At 48.4% G+C, this 24,279-nt stretch overlaps 7 protein-coding genes and 1 non-coding gene across 8 annotated transcripts; 4 read left to right on the forward strand and 4 right to left on the reverse strand.

The window, feature by feature from the left end:
- The first annotated feature begins 2,591 nt into the window (after positions 1–2,591).
- On the forward strand, positions 2,592–3,803 carry GGS22DRAFT_165711 (signal peptidase 22 kDa subunit). Its single transcript, XM_047961738.1, has 3 exons — positions 2,592–2,908; positions 2,987–3,271; positions 3,368–3,803. The coding sequence occupies exons 1-3, from the start codon at positions 2,766–2,768 to the stop codon at positions 3,606–3,608; spliced, it is 669 nt and encodes a 222-aa protein (XP_047818317.1). The 5' UTR covers positions 2,592–2,765; the 3' UTR covers positions 3,609–3,803.
- On the reverse strand, positions 3,774–7,877 carry GGS22DRAFT_23805 (cysteine proteinase). The gene is made up of 5 exons (XM_047966574.1): positions 7,826–7,877; positions 7,626–7,772; positions 6,304–7,562; positions 5,330–6,252; positions 3,774–5,275 (listed from the first exon to the last, which is right to left on the reverse strand). The coding sequence occupies exons 2-5, from the start codon at positions 7,638–7,640 to the stop codon at positions 4,065–4,067; spliced, it is 3,408 nt and encodes a 1,135-aa protein (XP_047818318.1). The 5' UTR covers positions 7,641–7,772; positions 7,826–7,877; the 3' UTR covers positions 3,774–4,064.
- An 840-nt stretch (positions 7,878–8,717) lies between these two features.
- Positions 8,718–11,643, reverse strand: GGS22DRAFT_23829 (heme peroxidase). The gene is made up of 4 exons (XM_047966575.1): positions 10,271–11,643; positions 10,025–10,213; positions 9,319–9,973; positions 8,718–9,264 (listed from the first exon to the last, which is right to left on the reverse strand). Exons 1-4 carry the CDS (start codon positions 11,411–11,413, stop codon positions 8,756–8,758), a joined length of 2,496 nt encoding a protein of 831 aa, XP_047818319.1. The 5' UTR covers positions 11,414–11,643; the 3' UTR covers positions 8,718–8,755.
- A 1,426-nt stretch (positions 11,644–13,069) lies between these two features.
- On the forward strand, positions 13,070–13,152 carry GGS22DRAFT_t80. The gene has a single exon. It is a non-coding gene; the product is annotated as a tRNA-Glu (tRNA).
- A 417-nt stretch (positions 13,153–13,569) lies between these two features.
- GGS22DRAFT_23858 (60S ribosomal protein L4-A) lies at positions 13,570–15,239 on the forward strand. Its single transcript, XM_047966576.1, has 4 exons — positions 13,570–13,643; positions 13,756–13,976; positions 14,046–14,196; positions 14,252–15,239. The coding sequence occupies exons 2-4, from the start codon at positions 13,772–13,774 to the stop codon at positions 15,009–15,011; spliced, it is 1,116 nt and encodes a 371-aa protein (XP_047818320.1). The 5' UTR covers positions 13,570–13,643; positions 13,756–13,771; the 3' UTR covers positions 15,012–15,239.
- Positions 15,240–15,629: 390 nt separating this feature from the next.
- On the reverse strand, positions 15,630–18,339 carry GGS22DRAFT_165724 (aromatic amino acid aminotransferase). The gene is made up of 3 exons (XM_047961739.1): positions 17,784–18,339; positions 17,094–17,706; positions 15,630–17,035 (listed from the first exon to the last, which is right to left on the reverse strand). The coding sequence occupies exons 1-3, from the start codon at positions 17,938–17,940 to the stop codon at positions 15,943–15,945; spliced, it is 1,863 nt and encodes a 620-aa protein (XP_047818321.1). The 5' UTR covers positions 17,941–18,339; the 3' UTR covers positions 15,630–15,942.
- Positions 18,340–18,775: 436 nt separating this feature from the next.
- GGS22DRAFT_23887 (MTHFR-domain-containing protein) lies at positions 18,776–21,295 on the forward strand. The gene has a single exon (XM_047966577.1). It carries the CDS (start codon positions 18,882–18,884, stop codon positions 20,919–20,921), a length of 2,040 nt encoding a protein of 679 aa, XP_047818322.1. The 5' UTR covers positions 18,776–18,881; the 3' UTR covers positions 20,922–21,295.
- GGS22DRAFT_23895 (uncharacterized protein) lies at positions 21,296–23,496 on the reverse strand. Its single transcript, XM_047966578.1, has 3 exons — positions 23,143–23,496; positions 22,599–22,739; positions 21,296–22,467 (listed from the first exon to the last, which is right to left on the reverse strand). The coding sequence occupies exons 1-3, from the start codon at positions 23,243–23,245 to the stop codon at positions 21,671–21,673; spliced, it is 1,041 nt and encodes a 346-aa protein (XP_047818323.1). The 5' UTR covers positions 23,246–23,496; the 3' UTR covers positions 21,296–21,670.
- Positions 23,497–24,279: the final 783 nt, after the last annotated feature.

Genomic DNA, 24,279 nt, shown 5'->3' on the forward strand with positions numbered 1-24,279 from the left:
TCCCTCCGCCTATTTTCTGGCGTCTGTGCCCACATACGATCCCCAGCTTCGTTGGCGTAGAAATCCCAGTAGTCAGAATCGCCATCGATACGGACGGTCCAATATTCTCGTGGATCTACTTGGGTTAGTATATCTTCTTTTGGCACGATAAGGTATGGGTCTCTACCAAGTGATACCTGGCTGATCCTTTTTATAATAATGCGACGACTCGTAAAATCGCATATTAATGCTCGGTCCTCTTGGTATATGCGGGGAGCTGTATTCGACATGCTTGAGGAGGAACGGCGCGATTATACGTAGGCAGGCGATGTTTCGGAATGGTATCAGGTATGCCGACAGCGTACCTGAGCAATATATATAAGAAGTAAGTTGATAATGATAGGGAAGAGCAAGCCGCCTTTGTTCAGATATTATCAAATCTACAGTTTCGAATGGAAATAGAGGAATCGTTTTGGAAACAATATTGTTAAATATTTTAAACCCCCCTACTAATTGTTAAGGAGAAAGCCGAATCATCCTAGAAGCAGCCATGGATAAGTGATGGGTGCAATTTATCTTCCTACACTACAAGTCATCTCTTGTAGCCCCTTGGTTCTAGAGTCACGTCAAGACAGTTGCTCCGGTTCGATCTTTACGTCTAATACAGACGATTAATACTCTTCGGGCATATACTTGGTCAACTGAGGCCTGGTGTCGCGAGCCATTTCGTACGATCATGGAGGATTGTCATATCCCGTCGTAGCATGAAATTATTTTAACCTATCAGCTATCGATATTTCTACATAAACCTGTAGGAGGGGTTCTAGTTACTGTGAAAGCTGTTTCTATGAGAAAGTTAAGTATGCGTGTACAGTCACGGAGCATGACTAAGGAAAAGGACGTTAAGAGCGATTTCTAGGAATATGATTGCTCGTCCCCTAACTTTCTCCTTCAGTAAGTACGTAAGCATAGGACTTCGGCATCATGACAAATTTTGGACCCCTAGCGACAAAGGTAATTACGAGTACCTATTGGTGTTTGAGCTTGGCGAAATCCCATCCCGTCCTCGGCATGGCCTGTATCGTATAAAGATCGCCTCACGGCTCCGTATAGCCGGCAGTTGAACATTTACCCCGATGATCATCACCTTGACGCGGCTCTTTTCGGGAATTATCTCTTTCTCGGACCATATCTCAAACATCAAGCTGGGAGGTAACGTAGCATGCATTTTTATGCTCACTTATTTGCGCTACTGTTTACTAAAGACCTAGGTAGCTGTTAAAAGTGAAATATTACCTACATACATATCAACTTGAAATTATCCTCACCTACACGGCTTGAGGCAGTCCATAGTTTTGAATCTTTAATCATTGCCATCTATGTTTAGATCCTAATAGTTCAGTTGCATCAGCACACGTCATCATCAAGTATCCTTCGTGAATAAGAAAGGACAGAAAGAGGATGCACATTGAAGTAAAAACAAATACGTAATGAATCGCCAGGTCGCTTCTTCATAGTGTTGCAATATCCCATCGGAATTTACCCACGAAGATCGACGCCGCGCAACTAATCCCCTCTGAAGTGTGAATGATCATTGATAAGTGGTCTGACTTTCTAGCATGGGGGAATTTCCACGTGCCCTTATGACAGCTGATCAGGAACCAACAAACACGTATCGTATACTCACCTACGATCAACGATGGGCTCCCATGTGCCTGAAAGATGACAATTTATGTCTCTGGAACATGTAGCCTTTTCCCACTACCACATGTGGATAGCTTAGTAGCAACTTCTTCATAGAGGGTATATAAGTACTCTTCCTCTAGTTGACCTGGAATCTCGAGAACCCAGCCACAGCTTATGCATCTTTTCACGACCCCACCCACTTCTGTAAAGACTAAGGGTAAAATTTCGAAGGCGATGGAGTCAAAGCTTTTTGTAGCGACCATTATCTTGGCTACAGGTGCTCAAAGCATGGTGCTTCCGGATGGTACACTTCAGCTTGCTCCTCTGGATGCCCACGCTGCAGAATGGGTGAGCCATGGTGATCTTCGTGTGTAAAAGAGATGCTAATGGTAAAATGATAGGGACCAGATCTCGCCAGCGCCTATCGTCGCGATGAGCCCAAGGATGAGCCGCCAGAGTCTCCGAGGCAGGAGGAGAAACCGACCATCTAGATACCAAGAATGAATAAAGAATCACGTCGAGTTTTAGGTATCCGTTATGAAAAATGGGATCGGAACAACTTCGAATTTAGAGGAGCTCGCATCTATCGGCGGGTTGGGCGGGACGGGTGACATAACCGGTTTGAGAGGACGAAGGTACCAAGTCGAATTATTTTCACAAATAATTTTGCCGCATATTCTATGAATGGGAATTAGATAATATATATTTCAATGCCATCTCCCTTTCATCTGACTTCGGCTTCATTATTCTTGGTGAATAGGGGTAATAAAAAAGGTGTCAGAGATGAGATTGAAGAAAAGGGGGTGTCAAGAAATATGATAAAGCTGTCCTTGTTGATAAGATACACGATAAGGAAATTATCGATAAGGAATTATTGATAAGGAGTCCTCACGGTGCTCCAAAACGTGGCCTCACATCCATGGATCTATTATCTGACCTTACATACTCTGTACACAACAATGGGAATGAAGACGGACGAGGACAATCGTAACAATTGATTCATAAATAGGCGACGGCATTTTAAAGATTTGGGTATATGCGGCCAACCGGAATCTAAATAATATCTGCCCCCGAAATCCGGGGTTCTAATCCAGATCGCGATGTACAACGCCCTAACCCGGATACAAAATGTATTCGGCTTCTTCACCACCGTCGCCTTCGTCGTCGCCGCCCTAATCGCCGCCTCCGACTTCGCCGCGCCGCGAGCCCCAAGCGCAACCATAAAACCGACCAACGTCCAAGTGTAAGGACGCCTCCAACACCAACGCAAAATGCATAAACGAAAGACGGAATAGAACAGACAGCTAATCCGCGAAAACAGTGTCAAAGGTCGACCACACTACTACAGCACAAAGAAGGAAGAATACGCTATAATCAAGTTCTCGCTCGACGCCGACCTCTCCTCGCTATTTACCTGGAACACCAAGCAGCTCTTCGTCTACGTAACAGCCGAATGGCCCGCGGCCGCCACGAACCAGACCAACCGCGCCGTCATCTGGGACTCCATCATCACAAGCCCGAGCGCCGACCACCTAAGCAACCTAGGTCCCGCATCTCTGAAGAAGCTGCGCAAGAGCGCCGCAGGCAAGAGCATAGATCCGAACCGGTACATCCCTCCCTTCCTCCCACGTCAACCCCCTCCTCCCCCCACAAAAAAATAGAAAGAAGAACTGTTAAGCTAACGAACCGTCTATCTATCCAGCGGCAAACTCACCCTCAAGAACCAAAAGCCCAAATACCAAATCACGCACCCGACGGGCCGAATCGCCTCGACCGACGACGTCAAGCTGCACGTGAACTACAACGTGCAGCCGTGGGTCGGCGCGCTGACCTGGAACCAGAACACCGACCTGGGTCTATGGAAGAAGTTCGGCGGCGGCATCAGCAAGGCCTTTGAGCTGCCTGCGCTTAAGAAGAAGGACGACGGTAAGAAGTCGAAGTAGGGGGACACGTACTTTTTTTGAGCTAGCTAGATAGCTAGGTGGTGTTTTATGAAACGAGAATTTGACAATGATGTTTTGGTTCTACATTGTGGAAATCGACTGCTGCCTACTAATTGATTTAGCATAACTCATTCGAGCTATCTACGATAAGCACTACCCTCTACACATGTCACGGTCAATCTAGAGAAATTTACGAGGGTCAAGTAGACGTTTCATTATGCTTTATTCATTCGCTCACTTATTGTGATCGCGCCGTGCTCGCGGGCAAAAGCCGCAATTCGGCTCTCCGCAAGGGGTATATGGGGCGACACACTTTTGAAAACCCAGACCGCGGACGCCGTTCCCATGCAGATATGTACGAGGCCAAATATGATGCCTCCCGCATAAACTCCATCCCCATATTTCCCATACCGAACTTTAAGAGAATAAACACACGATAAATTACGTGTGTATCATTTAGTCAGACAGATCAACGACGATGCGTGACTGATCTGGCTCTTGGTGTAGTTTAGCTGATGCCATCCTATCGGCGGGCCGGCGACCCGCAAAGTAGGGACTAGTCGTAGGTGTTTCCTCTTGATCTCGACCTTTACTAGCTGGCCTTTGTCTTTCCTTGACAAGATCATCAAGTATCTCCACTGTTGAATAGGGGGCCTTATGATTCGTAGGGCCGCGCGTGAGATCTTGTCTCTGCTCTGGGGAGGCTGTTGAATCGACAACGAAGATAGGCCTTGTTGGCGAAGAATCGCCAGAAGAACCAGGAAGCGGTGAGACAAACTTTGGAAGTTTGGTTTGTTTAGGCGTTTCACTTTCAGCTACGGTCGAGGAGCCCCTTGTATTTGACCTGCTCACAGCTGGAGACTGAGGAAACGAACCAGGCATATGGAGGTCCTCGTTCACCTCAGATACGGACTTACTTTTGAAATCGGACGTATTAGGGGTAGGTGATCTCGGTTTTGGTTTGGCGATGGCTTCGTTATCTTTGGGGATGGCATGATCCTCTAGATGTTCAGACAGGCTTTGGTCAACGATTGGCTTCTTTCCAGGCGGCGCACTCTGCTGGTCTATGGCTGGGCTCTTCTTTTTCGGCCCGTTTTTGTTGCGTTTCTCTTCCCTGTGTGCATCTTCTCGGTCTTGCTGCTCCTTCTGAAGCTTGAAAATCAAATCCCTAATTTCGTTGCGGATCTGTGATGGATTAAGGTCCCAGGGAATATCGTTCTCGTGTTGAAGAAGGCTATGAACGAATGTGTCCGGATCCTTTAAGAATTGCTGTATGTATCCTAGCAAAAAGGGCCCGCAGTCGCAATGATTTGTTTGCTGGGGGACGTTCTTAGCTGTCATACCCAAGGCCCCAGGAGTTGAAATCTCTATGCCTTTCTTGTCCTTGAGCTCTGCAATTAAATACTGCTTAAGACAGCCGCAAGCCGGGGAATGTGTTATCCCTAACGAGTCGAGCGTGATGATCCTTGGTTGGGTCGGGTCGTATTTTCGAGCATTTCGAGGACCTATACTTTGTCTTTTATTGGGCTTCTTTTGTCGGAGGGAATCGTTAGGAAGGGAATCTTGATCTGCATCTGCTTTAGGGCTGTTCTTCCCTTTGACTAATTCGACGTCTTGTTCGTTTCCGCTCGATTGCGCCTCTTCCTTCTGCTCTTCTGGTTCTATGACTATTATCTGCTTAGTCTCGGTATCTAGGGGACCTGGGCTTTTGATTGACATACGACTTAAGTGATTGGTTATATCGTTCTGTGCTGCAGAGATGACGGCTTCTATATTCGTAGGCTCAATCAAATTCCCGTCCTCGGGTAGAGCAGTGGATACGTCTCCAGAATTATGGCTATCTTCTTCGATGGTGATCGTATCCGTAGATTGGGCGTCGGAGACCTCCTTATCGGCGGATGGGAGGAGTTTTGGCGCATTGTAGATTATCGCAACATACCAATGGGTATACTCGTTAATTGGGACAATGATATAATCCTTCGTAAAGAGATCGACCTTGGAAGTCCACGCTTTGACGCTATCATAGTTGATTCCCTGGCTCGTTCTCGAAGACTTGAGTTTTGAGTAGAAAAATGTATTCTGGAAATAAATCCTCTGAGCCAAGTCTGGCCTCTCCGCCTCCAGTGAATGTTGGAGATAGCGTAGATAGAAAGCAAGTACATTATCATTTAGAAACTGACCCTCGTCTAACCGAGGGATGTCCTCCTTGTCGACTGTGGCTCGGTTCTTACCATGGGTAGGGAACACCAGAGAGTTACGCCAGTTTTTCTCCCAACCTTCGTTCAGAACCGTCCAACCTTCGGGCTCAGGTGGCTCGGACGCTGAAGAGGGGGATTTCAATGCGAACGTGGATCGGGTCGTCCGTACCGGTCGCTGAGCAGGGGATGCAACGGAGCTGTGTGGTATGATTGTTACTTCGACGTTTGATGGGGCCGTGGTGCCATAAGGCCTCATTAAGTCTTTCGTCTTCACAGGCTGATTATTAGAAATATGCGGCCGGCTGGCGAACTTCGCCTGCCTCGCACGATCCTGCGTATTATGCTGGATGAGTTTAATGTCATCTCCCACTGGCTCCTGATCCGTAATAACCGTACTTCTTTCTGCTTTGCTCATCAGATTTAAAAACTCTTTGTCAACCTTCTCCCTGCAGATTTCGTGAGTAAATAATATTGAATAGAGAAGGACCAAAACCTACCGGTCCCCAAAGATGGAAAGTTTAAGCTGTAATCCATCTTCGCTGCCCATTTCCATCCATTCTTTAAAGTGTTGGATGTCTTCAGAGGTTTTAAACTCAATCATCAACTTAGGACTGGCACTTGTCGCAGCATCAAGAGAACGACTTATTGAGACCACATGATAATCCGGGTTGGATGGGATGTGAACCGATAATATCTTCTTCATGTTGATGGTCAAATATGAGTATTGTTTCAAGATGTCGCCGTCTAGATTCGTCGGGTGAAGGATGTGGCTCATATCCCGCAACTTTAGAAAGCATTCGTCCACACTACTAGTCTTATGCACTTCATATTTGTAGCGGCCTGAGACAGCCCGTACGATGAGAAGCCTTGAGCCAATAATTTCCTTGGCATTTTCCAAGGTCAACTTGTTAGCCGTCCCCTTTGTGATATTCGGTCTAGCATTAGACAACGATGAGAATTTGGTGGGTGCAATGTCGCCTCTCTTAGATAAACTTGGCGAGGGAGTAACAGGTCGTTTTGTTAGCACTTTGCCCCTCATGTCTTGCGCTTCCGGTGCCAGTTCGTCTGGGCTTGAATCCATACTCTTGAGTTTACCGTTCCTCCACTCTGGAATCTTCCGTTCCGTATTTTCTATAATCTTGCCCAGTCTCGTAGCGGCGGTAGTTGATTGATTAACCCTGGCAGCCCCTTTACCACGATCTCCAAAGCGTGATGCAAACGCTGTAATAGGCTGTGAGTCTTCCTCCCGAGTCGGACCCTGTGTGCGCGTATGTGCGTTTTTTGCTTGCTCAGGTGCCTCAATACACTCTACATCTCCATCACTATCCATATCACGCTCTTCATGATCTTCAATAAAAATCCTATCGGCAGACTCGGACCGATCACGTCGAACCCTTTTTCTTGATGGCGCTTTGATGAAATTTTCGACACTTCGATATTCGGAGATATGCGGTTGGGTTAGATGGATCCCTTTACTATTAGATGGTTGTGATCTAAATGTCTGCTGGGAGTCGCTGGTGTTGTCTAACGAGCGTTTGCGGGGGGCGTGCTTGTCGGGGGTCGCATCACGATCCAGCACAATGGCGAAGTGAGACTGTGTGTGTGCAAAACTATCTTCGATCTTTGGACGTTTTGCAGGCGGCGGTGGGCTTGAAGGATGTGGTGGCGATGATCGTACAAGGCGCGACGAAGGTTGATTTCTTCCGTTGAGATTGTTTGTAGGCACAACTGCACCCAGACCGTTCATCCTCCCCTTCTGTAAGAACGTAAGAACAGATTAGTAGTTAGTCCGGAGGGCATTGTCACTACCATAACTTACAAAATGGCTACTCATGTTGCGAGCACCTTTTTCGTGACTTCGGCTGATTATGTTCGGCTAAGAGTAATCGGTCGTCGCGCTGTTCGAACCTCCCCGGCGATTTCGGAAGGAATGTCAGGTGAGGTTGGATCTGTGAAGGACGTGTGCCTTTGATTAAAAAGTCAGCCACGATGGGACATAAAGCGCCTTATGGAACCCACCAGTCGACATGCTTGACCTTAGGCTCCTCTCGTTTTCGTAGCATGTAGGTATGCTATTATAACCCGGCCTATGCGCATAGGCATTACTTTATGGTGTGGGCGCAAACAAAAGAACTTTAGCTGCAGAAGTCGGCCGCAAAGAAGTAAGTAAAACAAGGTTTTGAGGAAAAAAGCGTGATGCGTAATATGGTCTACAAATATTTCTGCAACTCACGAAAAGAAATTATAGTGGATAGTTCAGAGCGCGATTTCGACTTTCACAGATTTAAGACAAAAAAAAAAGTAGAGCGGCGGGGTTGCTAATACGCACTTGGAATGATTCGTGATCCACGCCTTCCTTTAGTAAGGTATGCACCTAATAATTCGTACCCCGATGGAGTTTTGAAGCAGTTGCGGCTGCCGGCAGCAGTACCTAGGTACCTATAGCCTTGCATTCAATTTACGCGGTTGACGCGCTACAACCCGCCCTAGACATCGCTAGAATTTATGTGGAGCTATTAGATGGGTCTGCTAAGGCAATTACGGTATTAACTGCTAGGTACCTACCCACCGCCTAACCTAGTACCTGAACAACTCATTACAGGTGCCCATCCGAGTGCATTATGGATGAGAAGTAGCAACCCCCTAGGAAATCGAATGTACTTACCAGTGCTGGCTACACGTTAATTATATTACTCATTCAAACCATTTCTATAATGATGGCGTATACATATTAGCCTCAGTCACTGATAGATATTGTTTCCCTATTAATCCAAGTTCATCTACCTAGTAATCTACCTATTAAACCCTACAATGCGTGTCTAGGTACCCAGTATATAATATCGCTCATATGCATGCGAAATAACCATCTCTAGTCGTCATCAGTCTTAACGTCATTAAAAGTTTCCTCATAACCTCTCGTGGATATTCAATACAGAGAAAAGCTAAGGACTATATCCTCGGGTTTGCCGTGACCGTTGGGGTAGACGCCGAAGAGACAGCAACTAGTTGGTAAAGCTCAAGCCTAAGCGAAGCTCCGCAGTACTCGTAGCGATTCCCACTGCATACCATCGCTTGACAATCGGCATCAGGGGCAACCGTGCTGCCACTATCTAACGTATTGCCACAGTAGCATTCACGTCCGTACTCGGCCCCCCAGTATGTGAAACCGGCACAGTTCGATGCACACATTTCTAGGGTCATAGCATCGTCCGCGTAAGCCGCGCCGGTTAAGGCTCGGCCGTTTGGAAGCTCGGTATAGCAGCCGACCCGGGTGTACGATGATACAGTTGGTTTAGGCGCTAATGTGGCAGTTGGAGTCGGTTGGCTGGCTGTAGTACTGTACAGTTCTAACCTATTGCTATCTCCGCAGTATTCGGTAGAATCTCCGCCACAGACCATGTTGCAATCGGTCACGGGCGCTTCTTCGCTTGTGGAATGAAGCGAATCGCCGCAGTAGCCTGCACGAGATGTTAGTCAACCGTTAACAAGCGCACGGACTTTTGGAAACTTACATTCACGACCATACTCTGTCCCCCAATAAACGTATCCAGTACAGTTGTTCATACAATCTTCTAAAGTCATGCTATCATAAGCGAATGCAGCGCTTCCTAGAGCTCGAGTTCCCCCTACGGTTGATTCTTTCTGGCATCCTACAAGCAAATACTCTCCAATAGTTTGCCTGTGATGCAACGTCTCCGTTGGTGCCGTAGAAGAAGTGCTTGTGCTACTCACTGTGGTAGATGAAGAACTTGAGAGTGTAGATGAAGAAGTCGACGCGGTGCTAATTGAAATAGTCGATGAAGAAGTTCCCGAGGATGAGGTGGTTGACGTTCCAGAGGATGTCGAGATTTGTCCTGTAGTGCACGCGGACGATGGTGGTGGGTTTTGGAAAGCCTGACAAGTGCCTCCTAAGCCACTTGCAGCATTAAAGTCGTCTGCAAGTGCCGAAGTACCACTCCCACTGATGACATCGATCTTGGACGCATACGCAAGATCGCCAAGACCAGTGTAGTTTGCCGTATAAAAGGTATAAGCACCTACACAATTCCCTTCTGCCATAGTTACCGTAGCGTTTTTAAGTGTGGGAACTGGGCGATTAGGATTCCCTGTCGGGGTCTTATACGAAATGAACGTGTTAACGGGAAGAGATTTTCGGTCGTTGCGAACCTAAAAAGCATATTAGCAGTTAACCCTAGCCGAGCATTAGGAGTAATTAACAGCTGCTGTGACGGTAAGAGTGCCGGAAAGGAGGCAACTCTGAGGCTTTTGAATCAAGATTGCATCTTGAATAGGGTACGAATTCCCATTGTTGTCAAAGGTTTTAGTCGTTCCACTAGCCATTGTAAGGCTCAAGGTGAAAGACGAAATACCCGTAGAAGTTGAGATGGCGGTATCTATAGGGAACCACTTGAACATGTTAGATTTGAGTGCCGTACGTAACTACACATGGATCCGTGTACTTACAACAAATTGGTCATCAAATCCTTGAGTCGCCCCCAAGAGAGTTGTCGTATATGCGCAATTCGTGTTCCCGCAGTTGTTGCCGCCGCTTCGATCTTTGTAGTTTAAGGTCAGGCTAGAGACACTATCTCCTGCTAAATCAGTTGTTCGGACGCGAATGAATCCATTCAATTGCATTGTTGATGCACCAGAGTTAAGTGACAATTGCATGTCGACTGGCTTGACGGAATATGGTTGAATAGGGTCCGATAGAACAACGCCGTCAGGCACTGTATCAATCAACTTTTGAAGAACAGTAGCACATATAGTATTGAAATCTGTGGCGCCCGCCATCGCGTTGATTGTTACATTCCCATCATAGTTGAAGACTTTGAAATCCGAGTTTCTAGTAGCCTTAATCGACGGGCCAACCACCATAGGATTAGTCGTATTGCCGGCGATATATTCGGTAACGACTTTATTGTCAAAGACTGCAACGGTCGAATCCAGGGGAACTTCCCCGTTTGACGTAGACCCAACAGGGACTATCTCAGGGAATTCGTTCTCGTGAACACCACCAATGGAATGACCACAAGCAGTAACTTGAATCATCTCAGTCTTGTCAAATCCCATTCGAAGAAACTGTTGTTCGAAAGTGAAGGCAGTGTTCTGGGGTAATGGAACCCCTATTGGACCGCCGGCTAGAGCATCAACCCGGCCACCAGTAACAGGTACCACGGGGCCGCCACAAGATCTAACGGCATAATATACACCCAAAGCTATGAGATCCGCTACACCTGATCGACTTGTGTAGTAGTCTGCCATAAACTTCAGAGTCGTGTTGAAGCCCGGGCCAAGGTTGTCCGAACTTGTCAACTCGTACTGTAAAGAGCCATCCAACCCGCCAGCACGCACACCACCTAAATACGTGGAAGTGGCCATATCATGGAAAGCTGCCCGTAACCATTCTGCAGCATTTTGTCGACCAGGCCCAGAAGCTTCGTTTGAACAAGGAATGACGGTTCCACCAAAATCTCTGGCCCTATAGCCCTTGACTTGGTACATGATTTCTTCGAGCTCGTCATTGGGGGAGGGCCAAGTCGGATCAGCCGTCGCGAGTGTACCGAGGGATAGTAAGGCGCCCCAAAACAGCATACTCCAAGACATCGTGGCGGACGGTATTAATCGATATTAAAAATTAAGGGATAATTGACCAAACATGGAACCAAGAAACGGCTTTCTTGGCCACGAAGGTTTATTAGGATAACAACGCCGTCGAAAGAGACCAACGTAATAATTTAACATAGGAAAATAAATCAGGATATACATACCTATTCATAGGCCAACGAGTAAATACGATAAGAGATATGCAGACCTACACATTGGCTTGGCTCGCTTGCTACGACCATTTACTACCACCCCGTTCCTGACAATCTTTCGACAATTTTTTGCGAGATAGGACAACGAGCCGCCCAGACGCGGTAGCTGCAGAGCCCCTTGCAACGGTTTAATACGAGACCTCGCCGCAATGCAATACTACCTAGGGTAACGCTCGAAAGCGGATTGGTCAATAGCCAGCCTCTTGCGGAAACATCAAGTCGTAAGTTAATCGAATAGCTAAAAGGAGTCATCCACAAAGCATAAGCACAACATGCTTACCTACCATACTTTCGTTTGTAGTGCATCGACCTTCCCAGATTTGTTGTTCGCGCCTGAGCTGAAGGTTTAAAGTCAATAGTCCGATAAGCGAAGCGCCAACGAGGGGCCAACCGTACAGGACGCCAGGAGGCTGGCTGAAAAGAAAATGTTTCGAAGAATATAAGGAATCGAGGTGTTCGGAATTGTCTTCCATCATCTATATGCGATGCTGTTGCAGCGGTAGATTCTTGTAATATCCCATTTCCTTAGGTCAACATCCATGAGCATAACCCTTATGTACATCCAAGTTGTCGGGTCCAAGACCCAAGGACAGGGACTCGACCCGGGAGCTTTGCCTTATCGCGGTACTTAACGGCAAGGTGGCGGGTTCTAAAACTTTCAGATTTAGCCCTGTGAGAACGGCCGTTAGGTACATATTTGTTGTACAGCGTATAGGTACTGTTTGCTCTAGTGTGAGACGCTATCGAATATGAAAAGCGAAAATTTCTGCTTCAACGTTCAGCAGTCCTAAAAGTTCAATCGTGCATGTACCATCGACACGTGCGTTGAGTGGACCAATTCCAAGATCGATGATTGATCAGATGCCCGGTCGTGTCAGGGGTGATTTGCAAAGTCGAGCTTAAGACCCTGGAGCTCTTTCCCCGTAAAGATCTAGAATCTCACTGACGGGAAGAAGCTTCAATTCGGCGCGATTTCAGCCATACAACTTCCTGTCCTGTCCTAGCGCCTCCCATTCTGACAGCACAAACAATTTTAGCGAACAAATGCCATTGCGACTTTTACAAAGCTCGAATACGTAGGGGCTCGTGATATGTAACAGAAAAAAGTATTCATTTGATTGGGACGCATAATAGACCTAATAAATCTCACTGATACATCAATAATAAAGGCAACGCTCCGAAACAGTTGTAAGTTGATAAGGTTCCAGGAATGAGAGGGAAAACGTAAATTGTTGAGCTGCAATAGAAGATTAAGAAGAGCCCTGGAGGATGTGACGTATTCTTTCGTAACCCGTAGTTTTACCGACCAAACCCCACGCCACCTGGCAGGATGCATTATATGAGCAAACCAATCAAAATACGCATGACGAGTGTCTGGTATACAGGACACAATAATTTCCCGCATCCCCACATCAAGCTCAGACGATCAGATTCATGGTTTGAATCCGAATTGGTGTAGTGGCTAACATTTGACGCTCTCATAGCATATGATCCGTCAAGCCCGGGGTTCGATTCCCCGATTCGGAGCTTTCATTTTTGTAGACTTCTCATGCTGACGTGAAGTTATCCATATTCTTTTTTTTTTTTTTTTTTTTTTTTTTTACTTCTCTGTGTGTGGATGGATATGGGTAACTTTGATTAACGTTCTAAGAAATCTTCATTTGACTACTTGATACTATGAATTGAAACAACTTGAAATAGTATTATAACCACGTATGCATATCTGTAGGTGCACAACCTTTTTAGAATTTATATCAATATAGACAGACATCGTGTTCACGCCTGTTCAAATGGATATGGTCTTAAAAATATTTTTATCGATAAGTACAATTTCGAGCTCAACTGTCGTTTAAATGCATGTTATAGAATCGACCACAAAAGCGGGGTCTTCAAAATTCGCTTAGCCCTCGCGCAAACCCACAAAGAAAATTAATTTACTGGTGGAAGTTTTGATTTTCTAACGTTCAACATCACCAAATTTATTCTTGAGACCATCAACCACCAAGCGTCAAGGTAAGGTACGTATGCGAAGATCGAATCGCACCATTTACTATTATCATATTATAATCCCTATTTAGCATTAACCTCTACATTCTTCTTATTCTTAATTGACTAACATCCTCATCCTAGATTTACGACCTTCACGATGGCCTCAAGACCGACTGTCACCATCATCAGCAAGGATGGTACTCCCTCGGGAGCTACCCATCCCATTCCCGCCGTATTCGCCTCCCCCATTCGACCCGATATCGTCCAGCAAGTCCACACTGGAATTGCCAAGAACAAGCGACAGCCGTATGCCGTGAGCGAGAAGGCTGGTCATCAGACCTCAGCTGAATCTTGGGGAACTGGTCAGTAATAATCGCATCATTTTGGCGTAGATAAGGCCCGACCGTGCAATTGCTAATGGTCTTGCCTAGGTCGTGCTGTTGCCCGTATTCCCCGTGTCTCGGGTGGTGGTACTCACCGTGCTGGTCAGGCCGCCTTCGGTAACATGTGCCGTTCCGGTCGCATGTTCGCCCCTACCAAGATCTGGAGAAAGTGGCACATCAAGGTCAACCAGGGCCAGAAGTGAGTTCAAACGTGTCCGGTAGATCTTGAATTGGTAAATTAATGTCTTGAAAAGGCGATTCGCTACTGCCTCTGCCCTTGCCGCTTCCGCCGTTCCCCCTCTATTGCTCGCCCGTGGTCACCAAGTTTCCTCCGTTCCCGAGGTTCCTCTCGTCATTGACTCCGCCGCTTTCGAGGGTGGTGCTGCCGCTAAGACTGCCGGTGCTCTCGCTATCCTGAGCGCTGTTGGCGCCGCTGCCGATATCGAGAAGGCCAAGAAATCGAAGAAGCTCCGTGCTGGTAAGGGTAAGCTAAGAGGCCGCCGCCACCGCCAGCGACGTGGACCTCTGGTCATCTACGACCCCGAGGTCGATGGCAAGGAGCTCGTTACCGGAACCCGCAACCTTCCCGGTGTTGAGACTTGCTCTGTCTTCGCCCTTAACCTTCTCCAGCTTGCCCCTGGTGGTCATCTCGGCCGATTCATCGTCTGGACCTCGGCAGCTTTCAAGGCTCTTGACAAGATCTACGGTACCACCACCAAGCCTTCTGAGTTGAAGAAGGACTTCCTTCTGCCCTCCAACCTGGTTGCCCAGGCCGACTTGAGCCGTCTAATCAACAGCTCCGAAATCCAGAGTGTCCTTGAGGCTCCCAAGGGTGGTCCCCTAACCAAGCGTGCTGGTGTTCAGAAGAACCCTCTACGCAACAAGCAGGTCATGCTGCGCTTCAACCCTTACCACTCCACATTCGTAAAGGACAAGCTCGGCCAGCAGAAGGCAGCCGATGGCAAGCCTCCTAAGGCCCCGAAGTCCTTCCTGGAGGTATTGCGTGAGGATTAGACTAGCTTGGTGAGCAGCGTAGTCTAGCAGGGGGGAAATGGGTGCATCGGTTGTTATATCACGGCGTAATGGATCATAGGGTCTTATGAATCAATGGACATTCTCATTCTGACGCCAGATTTTCCCGCCTAAAGGATAATCCATGGTTTATCATTACTTCGTCGAAAAGTGACCAGTGAAATAGCTTAACATTTTGTAAATTTGCAAGCCGTAGACCTTAATGACTCTTTACACTCTTAATTTACAAGGTATGTATTTATGTTATTGCTACGTGGTTCTCTAGGTTGACTATGGCCCAAACCCAAGAGACAATGTTTTTTTTTTGAAAGTGGAACCAGAATCGTAGTAGGCCGTAGATATTTAAACATTCTACCAGAGCTCGAGAACGGCAATCTTATGAACAACGTCGATCGTAAAATCTTACCATTCATTCCCCTCAAAGATCCACACCTGACGATCAACCCCTGTTTCCGTAGCCCCTAGTATGAAAACTAGCACAAATTCATGAAGCCATCGTCATCTCTCAACAACTCATTGGTCAAGTTAACGATCTCCATGCTTACATCATCGGAACTCGGCTCTTTATGAATGCGATGACCAAGACGACTAAATATAGACGTGAAGACGTGACTCTGATTCATTCTATAAACCGGGATAAAAAAACTGTATACGTGAAGAAAAAAAACGTATAACTCATATATGTATATGTGTATGTGCACCTAGATGGGTCGGTAGGTACCTAGGTATGTACCTATACACAGCATCCTCAAAAAAAAGTTAAAAAAAAACTCCAACATCTTTATCCCGAACGCTATCAACTCCAACAACTCTAACACTCGCCCCCCTTATCCCGACCATGGAGATATATAAAACCGGCGTATATCCGCCACGTTATCGCGAAACCCTCGCCCACCGACTTTTAACATACTCGTTAACACCCCATCCAACTCCCCATATCCACCAACCCCTCCTCCTCATCCCGGGTACTCGCAAGGTTGATCTCGTCAAGAATAGCCTCGATCTCCTTAACATTCTTAACCCTCCAGAACTTCTGCACACCCTCGCTGAAGCGTAGCGAGCAAGCGTCTATCTTGTCCTCGGCCTCGGCAGCGAAGCAGATGCGGAAGTAAGCCCAGGCGCGCTTTTCGCGGATTTCGGGGGTGGCGCTGTAGAGGAGACCGGGGCTGATGAGGACGAGGAAGGGCTTGCGGGTGAGGAAGGCCATGAGGGCCGTGGAGAGGGCGACGCCGTCGATGACGTTGCCGCCGCGGGTGCCGGCTGCTTTCCACAGCGGGTGCGTCTCGAAGCGCAGGTGCAACCAGAGGAACATGCCACCGCGCGGCCAGCGGAAGTCGTAGAGGCGTGTTTTGGTGATCACGCCCCAGTCTGCGTCGGATTCCCGCGTTGGTGTTGATTGCTTCAGCTGGTACGCGTTCTCTTCTAGGATTCGGCACATGCGGTTCATTCGTCGCTCGTACTGGCCCCGTAGCCCCGCTAGCCACCGCACCCACCCGTCCATCTTCCACCCACTGAAGTTCAACTGCTCTTTCTTCGTCTGCTTCGCTGCGAGAGCGGCCAAGGCTTCGGGTTGCGGGCCCATTATCATCTCCGCGATAACAACTTGCGCGAACCCGGACGGCTGCTGTGTGCCTGATTCGCTGACGCGGAGGAGCCGCTCGGCGATCGCTGGGGTTGTCGTGATCCACCCCATGCGGCAGCCGGGCGCGATCGTCTTGGAGAAGGTGTCGAGTCGGACGACTCGGCCGTCTACGTCGACATTAAGGAAAGACGGCGCTAACGAGTCTATGTACTCGTACCCGGACTTGTTGGCGAGGGTATTCGCTGCCTTGGGCTCGGGGATAGGTAAGTTCTTCGCCTTGGCCTCTTCAATCTCGGCCGAGGGATACTGGAGATACCAATATGGGTCATCTTCGACGATGATGACGTCGTATTTGCTGCAGATCGAGTAAAGTTCCTTTCTCCTCTCCAACGACAAAACACCACTTGTGGGATTGTGACCCATCCTAAGGAATAATATTAGCAAGCGCTGATAGGCGCATTTGAGACTTGCATGGAACTCACGTGACGGTATACATCAAGTGTGGCCGTTTTCCCTTTTCGTGATCCCAATTCGCAAGCACATCCTCCAGACTACCGGGTCCATATGGAGCCATTCCTTCTTCGTCCATCTCGATGGGTACAACTTGTACACCTCGGGGTTGCGCCTGGGTGAGCACATTGGAGTACATGAACACTTCGGTCACCAGACCTGGCCGCTCCCGGATATCGTTCTTCCCTTCGACCCAGATGTTTGTGAAGACCTCCAATGTCTTAGACATGCCATCTGTTGAGCCGCATGTGGAAATAACCTCAGGTCCTCCCTCATATGGCACATTCGGGTGTAGGACGTCGCGCGCGAATTGACGGATGAAGGAAAGCAGAGGCAGGTATCCGTCGGCTTGACCATATTGCAGAGCGGTGGCCAGATCTATCTTCTTCCTTGGGTCAGAAGTAGGCGCATCGTGCGGCACTACCACATGGGATGCGGTGGCCTGGTCCGAGATGGACGTATCCGCCAATTGCCAGGATAGCAGGTCGTCGGCACCGGGATAGTTAGGCGACGGTGTCCATCGGTCCGGTCTCGCAGTCTGGGCTTCCAATGTATCGAAAGGGAAGAGTTGGGCGTTCGGAAGACCTGAGACATGACATCGGATTAGCTTCCGGGCTTCCACACAAGTAGGTAAGGGACTGGGACTGATAAGGAAGGCTCACCGCCAGCGAATTGGCCGATATTGGGAATCTGGAAGTATTTGTAGAATTGCTTCATTTTACTAGGAGCCCGCGCCTTGGTGACATCCGAAAAGTGGTGAGACATGTCCTTCGCTAACGGTTTCGCCATATCGGCGACGTTCTCGTTTGATGTTTCCATACTTGACCTTTGATAGACACAACAGCAATGTATCTCGGATATACGATGTATAGATATGTATTGGTGCTACCTAGTACACAATTGTTGGGATACAGTCAACTAAGGTATGTATAAATGTTATAAATATACAATATCGTGAAGAAAGTTTCAGTGAATTGAAGAAGACAAAAACTTGGAAGCTACACCGTACGTGTGTGTCTGTCTGCCTATGTCCTGATTCCGGCTTCCTATGATAGCCCTATCTCATGCTGGAAATGTCGGAATCTCGCCCTAAGATTGGTGACCCTGCACGCCGATTACAAATTCAATAAGGACCTAGAATACCCTAAGCGGTTTTAGGAAGAATTCCGACTCAACCATCCAGGGGTCATCCTACCTTCCTATCTCCGTACCGCATTATGTAACGAAGTTGACCCTAGCCGCTGCCAGATGTAAATCTTGGCAACTCTTTGTACATTTGTACATCCGTACCATGTACCGTACCGCGGGGTCCGTATGCAAGGTACCCCACATCCGATTGATGTCAGTCCTTCCTGCTCAGTGGTCATTTGAATCTACAAAATTTCAGCCCAGATCTTTTCTGATAAGATTTCATCCCTCATCAAAGACGAACACGTGTGTTATATACGAAACACAAAACACCTTTTTAAGGCGTTGGTTACATATTTCTTGTGTTATTATTGAGTCTACAGCGAGTTTTGTACCTCAATTGAGGTTCTACTGCTTTTAGCTGTTGCATCACTTCATGCCGATCTCGCCCCCGAGCCAGATCCCTCCGTAAATTACCCCGTTCCTCGCCAGCGAGCGTTTGTCCGGTCCGGTCGGTAGTTGTAAGAACCCAACGAATATAAGAAATATAAAAAGGGAAACAATCCAACCTAATACATCTATTTGTCTTTGGGAATTTATAGAAGAAGCGTTCAGAGGGTGGACCACTCGTCATGGAGAAGATCACGGACAAGATAGCCGCTCTGCCGGCCGACTCGAGTTATTTCTCGCTCGAATTCTTCCCACCGAAGACCAATATGGGGTTCTCGAATCTACGCGACCGTCTTGATCGAATGGCACGAGCTTTGCGACCCCTATTTGTAAACGTAACATGGGGTGCCGGAGGATCGACCGCTACCAAGTCTCTCGAGCTAGCCGAGATATGTCAGAGAGAACTAAATCTGACAACATGTCTGCATTTGACATGTACAAATATGAGCCGGAAGTTGATCGATGGGGCACTAGAGGATGCGAAGGCATTAGGTATTAGAAACATCCTGGCCTTGAGAGGTGACCCCCCACGAGCCGCGGAATATCAGGATTTAAACGAAAAGCCCGAGGATGCGATAGATGAAACGTTCACGTGGGCGATTGACTTGGTCCGATATATAAGAAAGACTCATGGCGACTATTTCTGTATCGGTGTCGCAACGTATCCCGAAGGACATGCCGATGAGAGCCATCCATTAGGTCAAAGCCTAGAGCATGATCTCCCCTATCTTGTTGACAAGACTCAGGCCGGTGCTGATTTCCTCATGACGCAACTATTCTTCGACACGGATGCGTTCGGCAAGTTTGAGCGAACTCTCAGGGAACACCCGAGCGGTGCCTTCAAGACAATTCCTATCATTCCAGGATTAATGCCTATCCAGAGTTACCAGATGATCAAGAGGACGACGAAGTTAAGTCACGCTAAGATACCCGATGCGATAATGACACGACTTGATGAGGTAAAAAAGGACGATGAGAGGGTCAAGAGTGTTGGTGTGGATATCCTTTGCGAAATCGTCGACAAGGTCAAGGAGCTCACAAGTACAACGCCTGGTCCCAGAGGGTTCCACTTTTATACCCTCAATCTCGAAAAAGCTGTGTCTTTCATCGTCGAGAGGACAAATCTCATACCTCCAAGCACCCCTATATCAGAGGAGGAAGATGCCGTTGTCGAAGATATTACCTCTAGGATTCCAACCCTCCAAGTCAACGGCTCAGACCACGACCGCCTCTCACAGCCCCGCGACAGTTCCCGAGGTCGCAGGCAATCCAATGTCGGCTCGGAACCGCGCAACAGAGTCATCATCTCCGGACGATCTGTCTCACACCCAGAGTACGAAGCCACATCAGCTGAAGCCAGTATTCCCGCGGAGCCCATTAACAGCCGTGCGAACACGCTTGCCATCTCCGAAGGCGAAGGCGTCCTCGGCCGCGAAGCCACGTGGGATGACTTCCCCAACGGTCGTTGGGGTGACGCCCGCTCGCCCGCTTACGGTGAGATTGACGGCTACGGGCCTAGCCTACACGTCTCGAATGCGCAAGCCGTCGGCCTCTGGGGCAAACCGACAAAGCTCTCCGACATCAATGACCTCTTTGTACGTCACCTTTCCGGCGAACTCTCTGCCATCCCTTGGAGCGAGGAGGAGTTCAACGAGGAAACCGGTACCATCACCGCGAACCTCATCAAGCTGAATCAACGCGGCTGGTGGACAGTCGCCTCCCAGCCTGCCGTTAATGGTCTCCGATCCTCTGATCCCGTGTTTGGCTGGGGTCCCCAGCACGGTTTCGTATTCCAGAAGGCGTTTGTCGAGTTCTTCGTACCGTCCGCGCAGTGGAAGGTCCTACTGGAAAAGCTCCGAAGCCCGGAAGTCACAGGACAAGTGACTTTTTACGCGGCCAATGCCGCGGGTGACTTCGTCTCTTCCGACCTAACAGGTGGTGCCGTGGCAGCCGGCGAGGTCCAGGAGTCCAGCACCAATGCCGTGACGTGGGGTGTATTCCCCGGAAAAGAAATCATCACGCCGACTATTATAGAAGAAGTCAGTTTCCGGGCATGGAGCGAGGAGGCCTACGGTATTTTTGCAGAATGGGCGCAGGTCTACGGAAAGGGCTCGGAGAGCGAGAAATTATTGGATAATGCTAGGGCCGACTCGTGGCTCGTCAACATCATACACCACGACTACGTCGACAAGGACGCATTATGGAAGTTGTTACTGGACTAGAAAAGATTAGTAAGAAAAAAGAAAGAAAATCAAATAAGGGGGGAAATCAAGGGTAGCATTTTTCGCACGAAATTGACTATCTACTAGAGTATCCGGTAGCCAGAGTTGCTGACAAACTATCTAATCCATCTGCAACCCTTATGAAGAAAGTCCTCAAATATCGTCGCGAAATCCGGAAAATTGGAGCAAGGTGATAAGAAAAAAACAGGGGAATTGTCGTCAGGTTTGGATGTAAGATCCAGTTGCCAGTGTACCTGAGCCGAACAGTGAAGCCAGAGATAAATAACCCTTAGGGCTGTGCGAAATTTGCCCCATTGGTGTTTGCAAAAGCAATTAGGTGACGATGTTACGGTTTCACGTAGCCCATCCGAACGCCTTCCTGCTCCACCGCCACCCTTTAAGCTAGGTGGTCATCAACCCGCGTCATTCCGGGTCCGTAAATCACATTTTCGTTGTCTTTCTTGTCTCGTGAAATTGTCCTTTTATCACCACACCTTTTCCTTTTTTTCGGTAACGAGAGAGTGTAAGGAAAAAGGGAATTGATGGATCTTTGGTGGCGTGGTACGATTACGGCTAAGGGCCCTCCCCTTCCGCCGATGTGAGACATTTTAATAGCGATAGCCACCCCGCATGATGGCGTCGAGTAATATTAGGAAACAAAGCAAAGCAGAAGCCACAACGCCGAGTAGAGTAAGTCCTTGCGCGTCCTCGTATCTCCGTGGAGTGAGTAGCTCGAACAGGAGCGTACTTCAAACCTCGCCGTCGTCGAGCTCGTCGAGATAACCCAGGTCGCTCAGAGCGTTCGACGAGGTAGCGTCGTCGTTAAATCCGGACCCATCGACGAAATCCGGGTCGAGATCCTGGGCCTCCTCCTTGATGCGACAGGAGCGCTGGGGATTCTTGCGGTCGGCTTTGTCGTTCTGAGCCTCATCGTCCTCGGAGTCTTCTATAACCTGGACGTCGTTCTTGGCTCCGACACGCTTCACGCCGCTGCCGAACAGGGAGCCGCCGGTCGACTTCTTGCCGTTGCTTGAGGGGAAAAGGTTGCGAACAACGCCGTTGGTGCTCTTGGTGCTCTGAGCATTGCCATTCTTCTTTGCGGCGGGGGTGGTGGCATCCTTGGGAGTGGCAGTCTTAGAAGTACTAGCCTTGCTGGTGCTGGCTTTGGTGGCACTGCCCTTCGCGGCATTGGCCTTGGCTACGATGGTGCTGCGACGTTTTGGGGCCGGAGACTTGGACTCTTCATCCGAGTGAACGTCCTTCATGTCGTAGTTGGACTCCGACTCGTCATCCATGTCGTCGTCAGACATCTTGGCCTTGCCGGCACGCTTGCGCTTCGAGCCGGGGGTGTCACCTCCGCGAGTCTTCTTGGCCGTAGCTGGGGTCGAGGCGGTTGGTCCCGCCTTGGCTCTGGGGCCGACCTTCAGGTCAGCGGGGTTCTCACCCTGGTCGACGGCCGCCTGCTGTGCTCTGCCTAGCGCCTTGATCTCGCGGAACTGCCATTCGATTCCGGCGGCCGTTGACTCGCCGTACAGCTTCTGTATCTCTGCGAGGACATGTTAGTCGTCTTGTTTCTCTTGTGATGACTGCTTAATACGTAGTGGCGAGATCTTATAAGGGCAATAGCATGAGTAGGATAGATGGTGGTCGGCGGCGAATGGGCTTTTGGGCGTCTACCTAGGGTATCGACAGGCAACTCGCCCGGATCCTTCTTCGCTTCCTTGAAGGCAACTTGCATCTTGGCTAGTTGCTTGACGGGACGCAAGCGATGGTCTACGGCGGATGCGGTTGCACCTCCGCCCATATGGGCTGCGAGGTCTGGTACAACATCAGCCCAAGAAAACTACAAGAAATAGTAGTGGAAGGGGATGTTTGTGATTATAAGCCTGGACAGGATGGTGTAGGATGAATAGGATACTGAGATAATTGAAGGCAGCATGAAGATATCGGCCCCAGTTTGCTCCCAGGATACGAAGCTCATTCAAAGTTCATATTGTCGCCCACAATTATGTGTCTCGGCCAGCTAGTAGATGGGACGTGGCGACGACTGACAATGCTTCCTACACGACGTGCAGTAGGTAAACCGACACAAGAAGTATAAAATGATACATAAAAACAAAGAAGCGAGTCCGTTCATGGTAGGCGGAATAGACGAGAAAGTGACGGGAGGATATGCCATATTCTCGAATGAATTGTCATAAAGAAAATCGAATATACGTACCAGCATAGTTGAGCTTCGGCTTAGCTGTAGCAAGCACAGCTGCGAGCAGACGTACACTAGACTCGTAAGTGCGGAAGTTTGTTTTGTTCTGAGGAACAGGCATCGTGACTAATATGCTGGCAGTCACTGTCTAGAAATACTGAAGGTGGCCTTGTTGATGTTAGCACAACGTGGGACAGAGATGGCTAGAGGAAAGACGAAGGCGTGGATCGTGTGAAGTTGGGTGGTAAGTAGAAAGGTTCGTTCAAGGTAGAGATTGCTTAGGGAAATATCTTAAATATTGTCAAGTTGCATAGGGAATCAAGTTCTAAATGTGTGGGTGGTAGTCTGAGAGATAATGATAGAGGGAGTCATGGAAGTGGTGAGATTATTTCGAGGGATAGTGACGAGAATAAGGTCCATATGTAGGTCGAGGGGAAGGTACATCTGAAGGGAAAGGTACAGAAACAGTATAGCAAAACAGCAGGAGCTGATGGTGATGATGGATCTACATCGAAAACTGAGGTAGCTTGCCGTGCAGGTAGTTGAATTCTAGATAGATATTGAGCTCGTCAAGACGAACTACCACAAGGTCTGATAAGTTAGTGTTGGACGTCACTCTGATGGTGGATGAGAGTCAAGGGAAATTGACTCGGCTTGGGTAGAAAGAAGATTCACGGCTGTAGACCAGAAGAAGTAGGAGGAGTGTAAGAAGAAGGAAGAAATATGAGAATGGTTAGTAGATGGTGGGTGAGGAGTGTTTATACAGATGGATGGTGCGCAAAGTTGACGAGGAATAAGATAGAGAGTAGAAAGCGGGGATCGTTTCCTACCTGTCTTGTGCTTGCCTCAAGACTCGCGCTAGATGCGCGTTCACTTTCCAATACTAGGTATTCCCACAGGAGGAAGTTGTGTTGCAGTTGCTTCAATGTTAGCAACGAGCTCCAGAGACGAGAGTCCAGACCCAGTAGTGCAAAAGTGCAAAACCAGGGTTAGGCAACTGCAAGCGGATGTCTGCTGCTTGACAATGCTGCTGGGCAACAAGATCGTTGAAACCCCTTGTAGTTGATGCCCTTACTAAGTGCCTATTACGGCGACAGTCCTTGGGGCACCTAGTTGTTCTGGTGTTTTATGACTCGATCTTGAGGTTTTGTTCAG

Source organism: Annulohypoxylon maeteangense, assembly GCF_022496945.1.
Source record: "Annulohypoxylon maeteangense strain CBS 123835 unplaced genomic scaffold GGS22scaffold_10, whole genome shotgun sequence".
Taxonomy (NCBI): Eukaryota; Fungi; Ascomycota; class Sordariomycetes; order Xylariales; family Hypoxylaceae; genus Annulohypoxylon; species Annulohypoxylon maeteangense.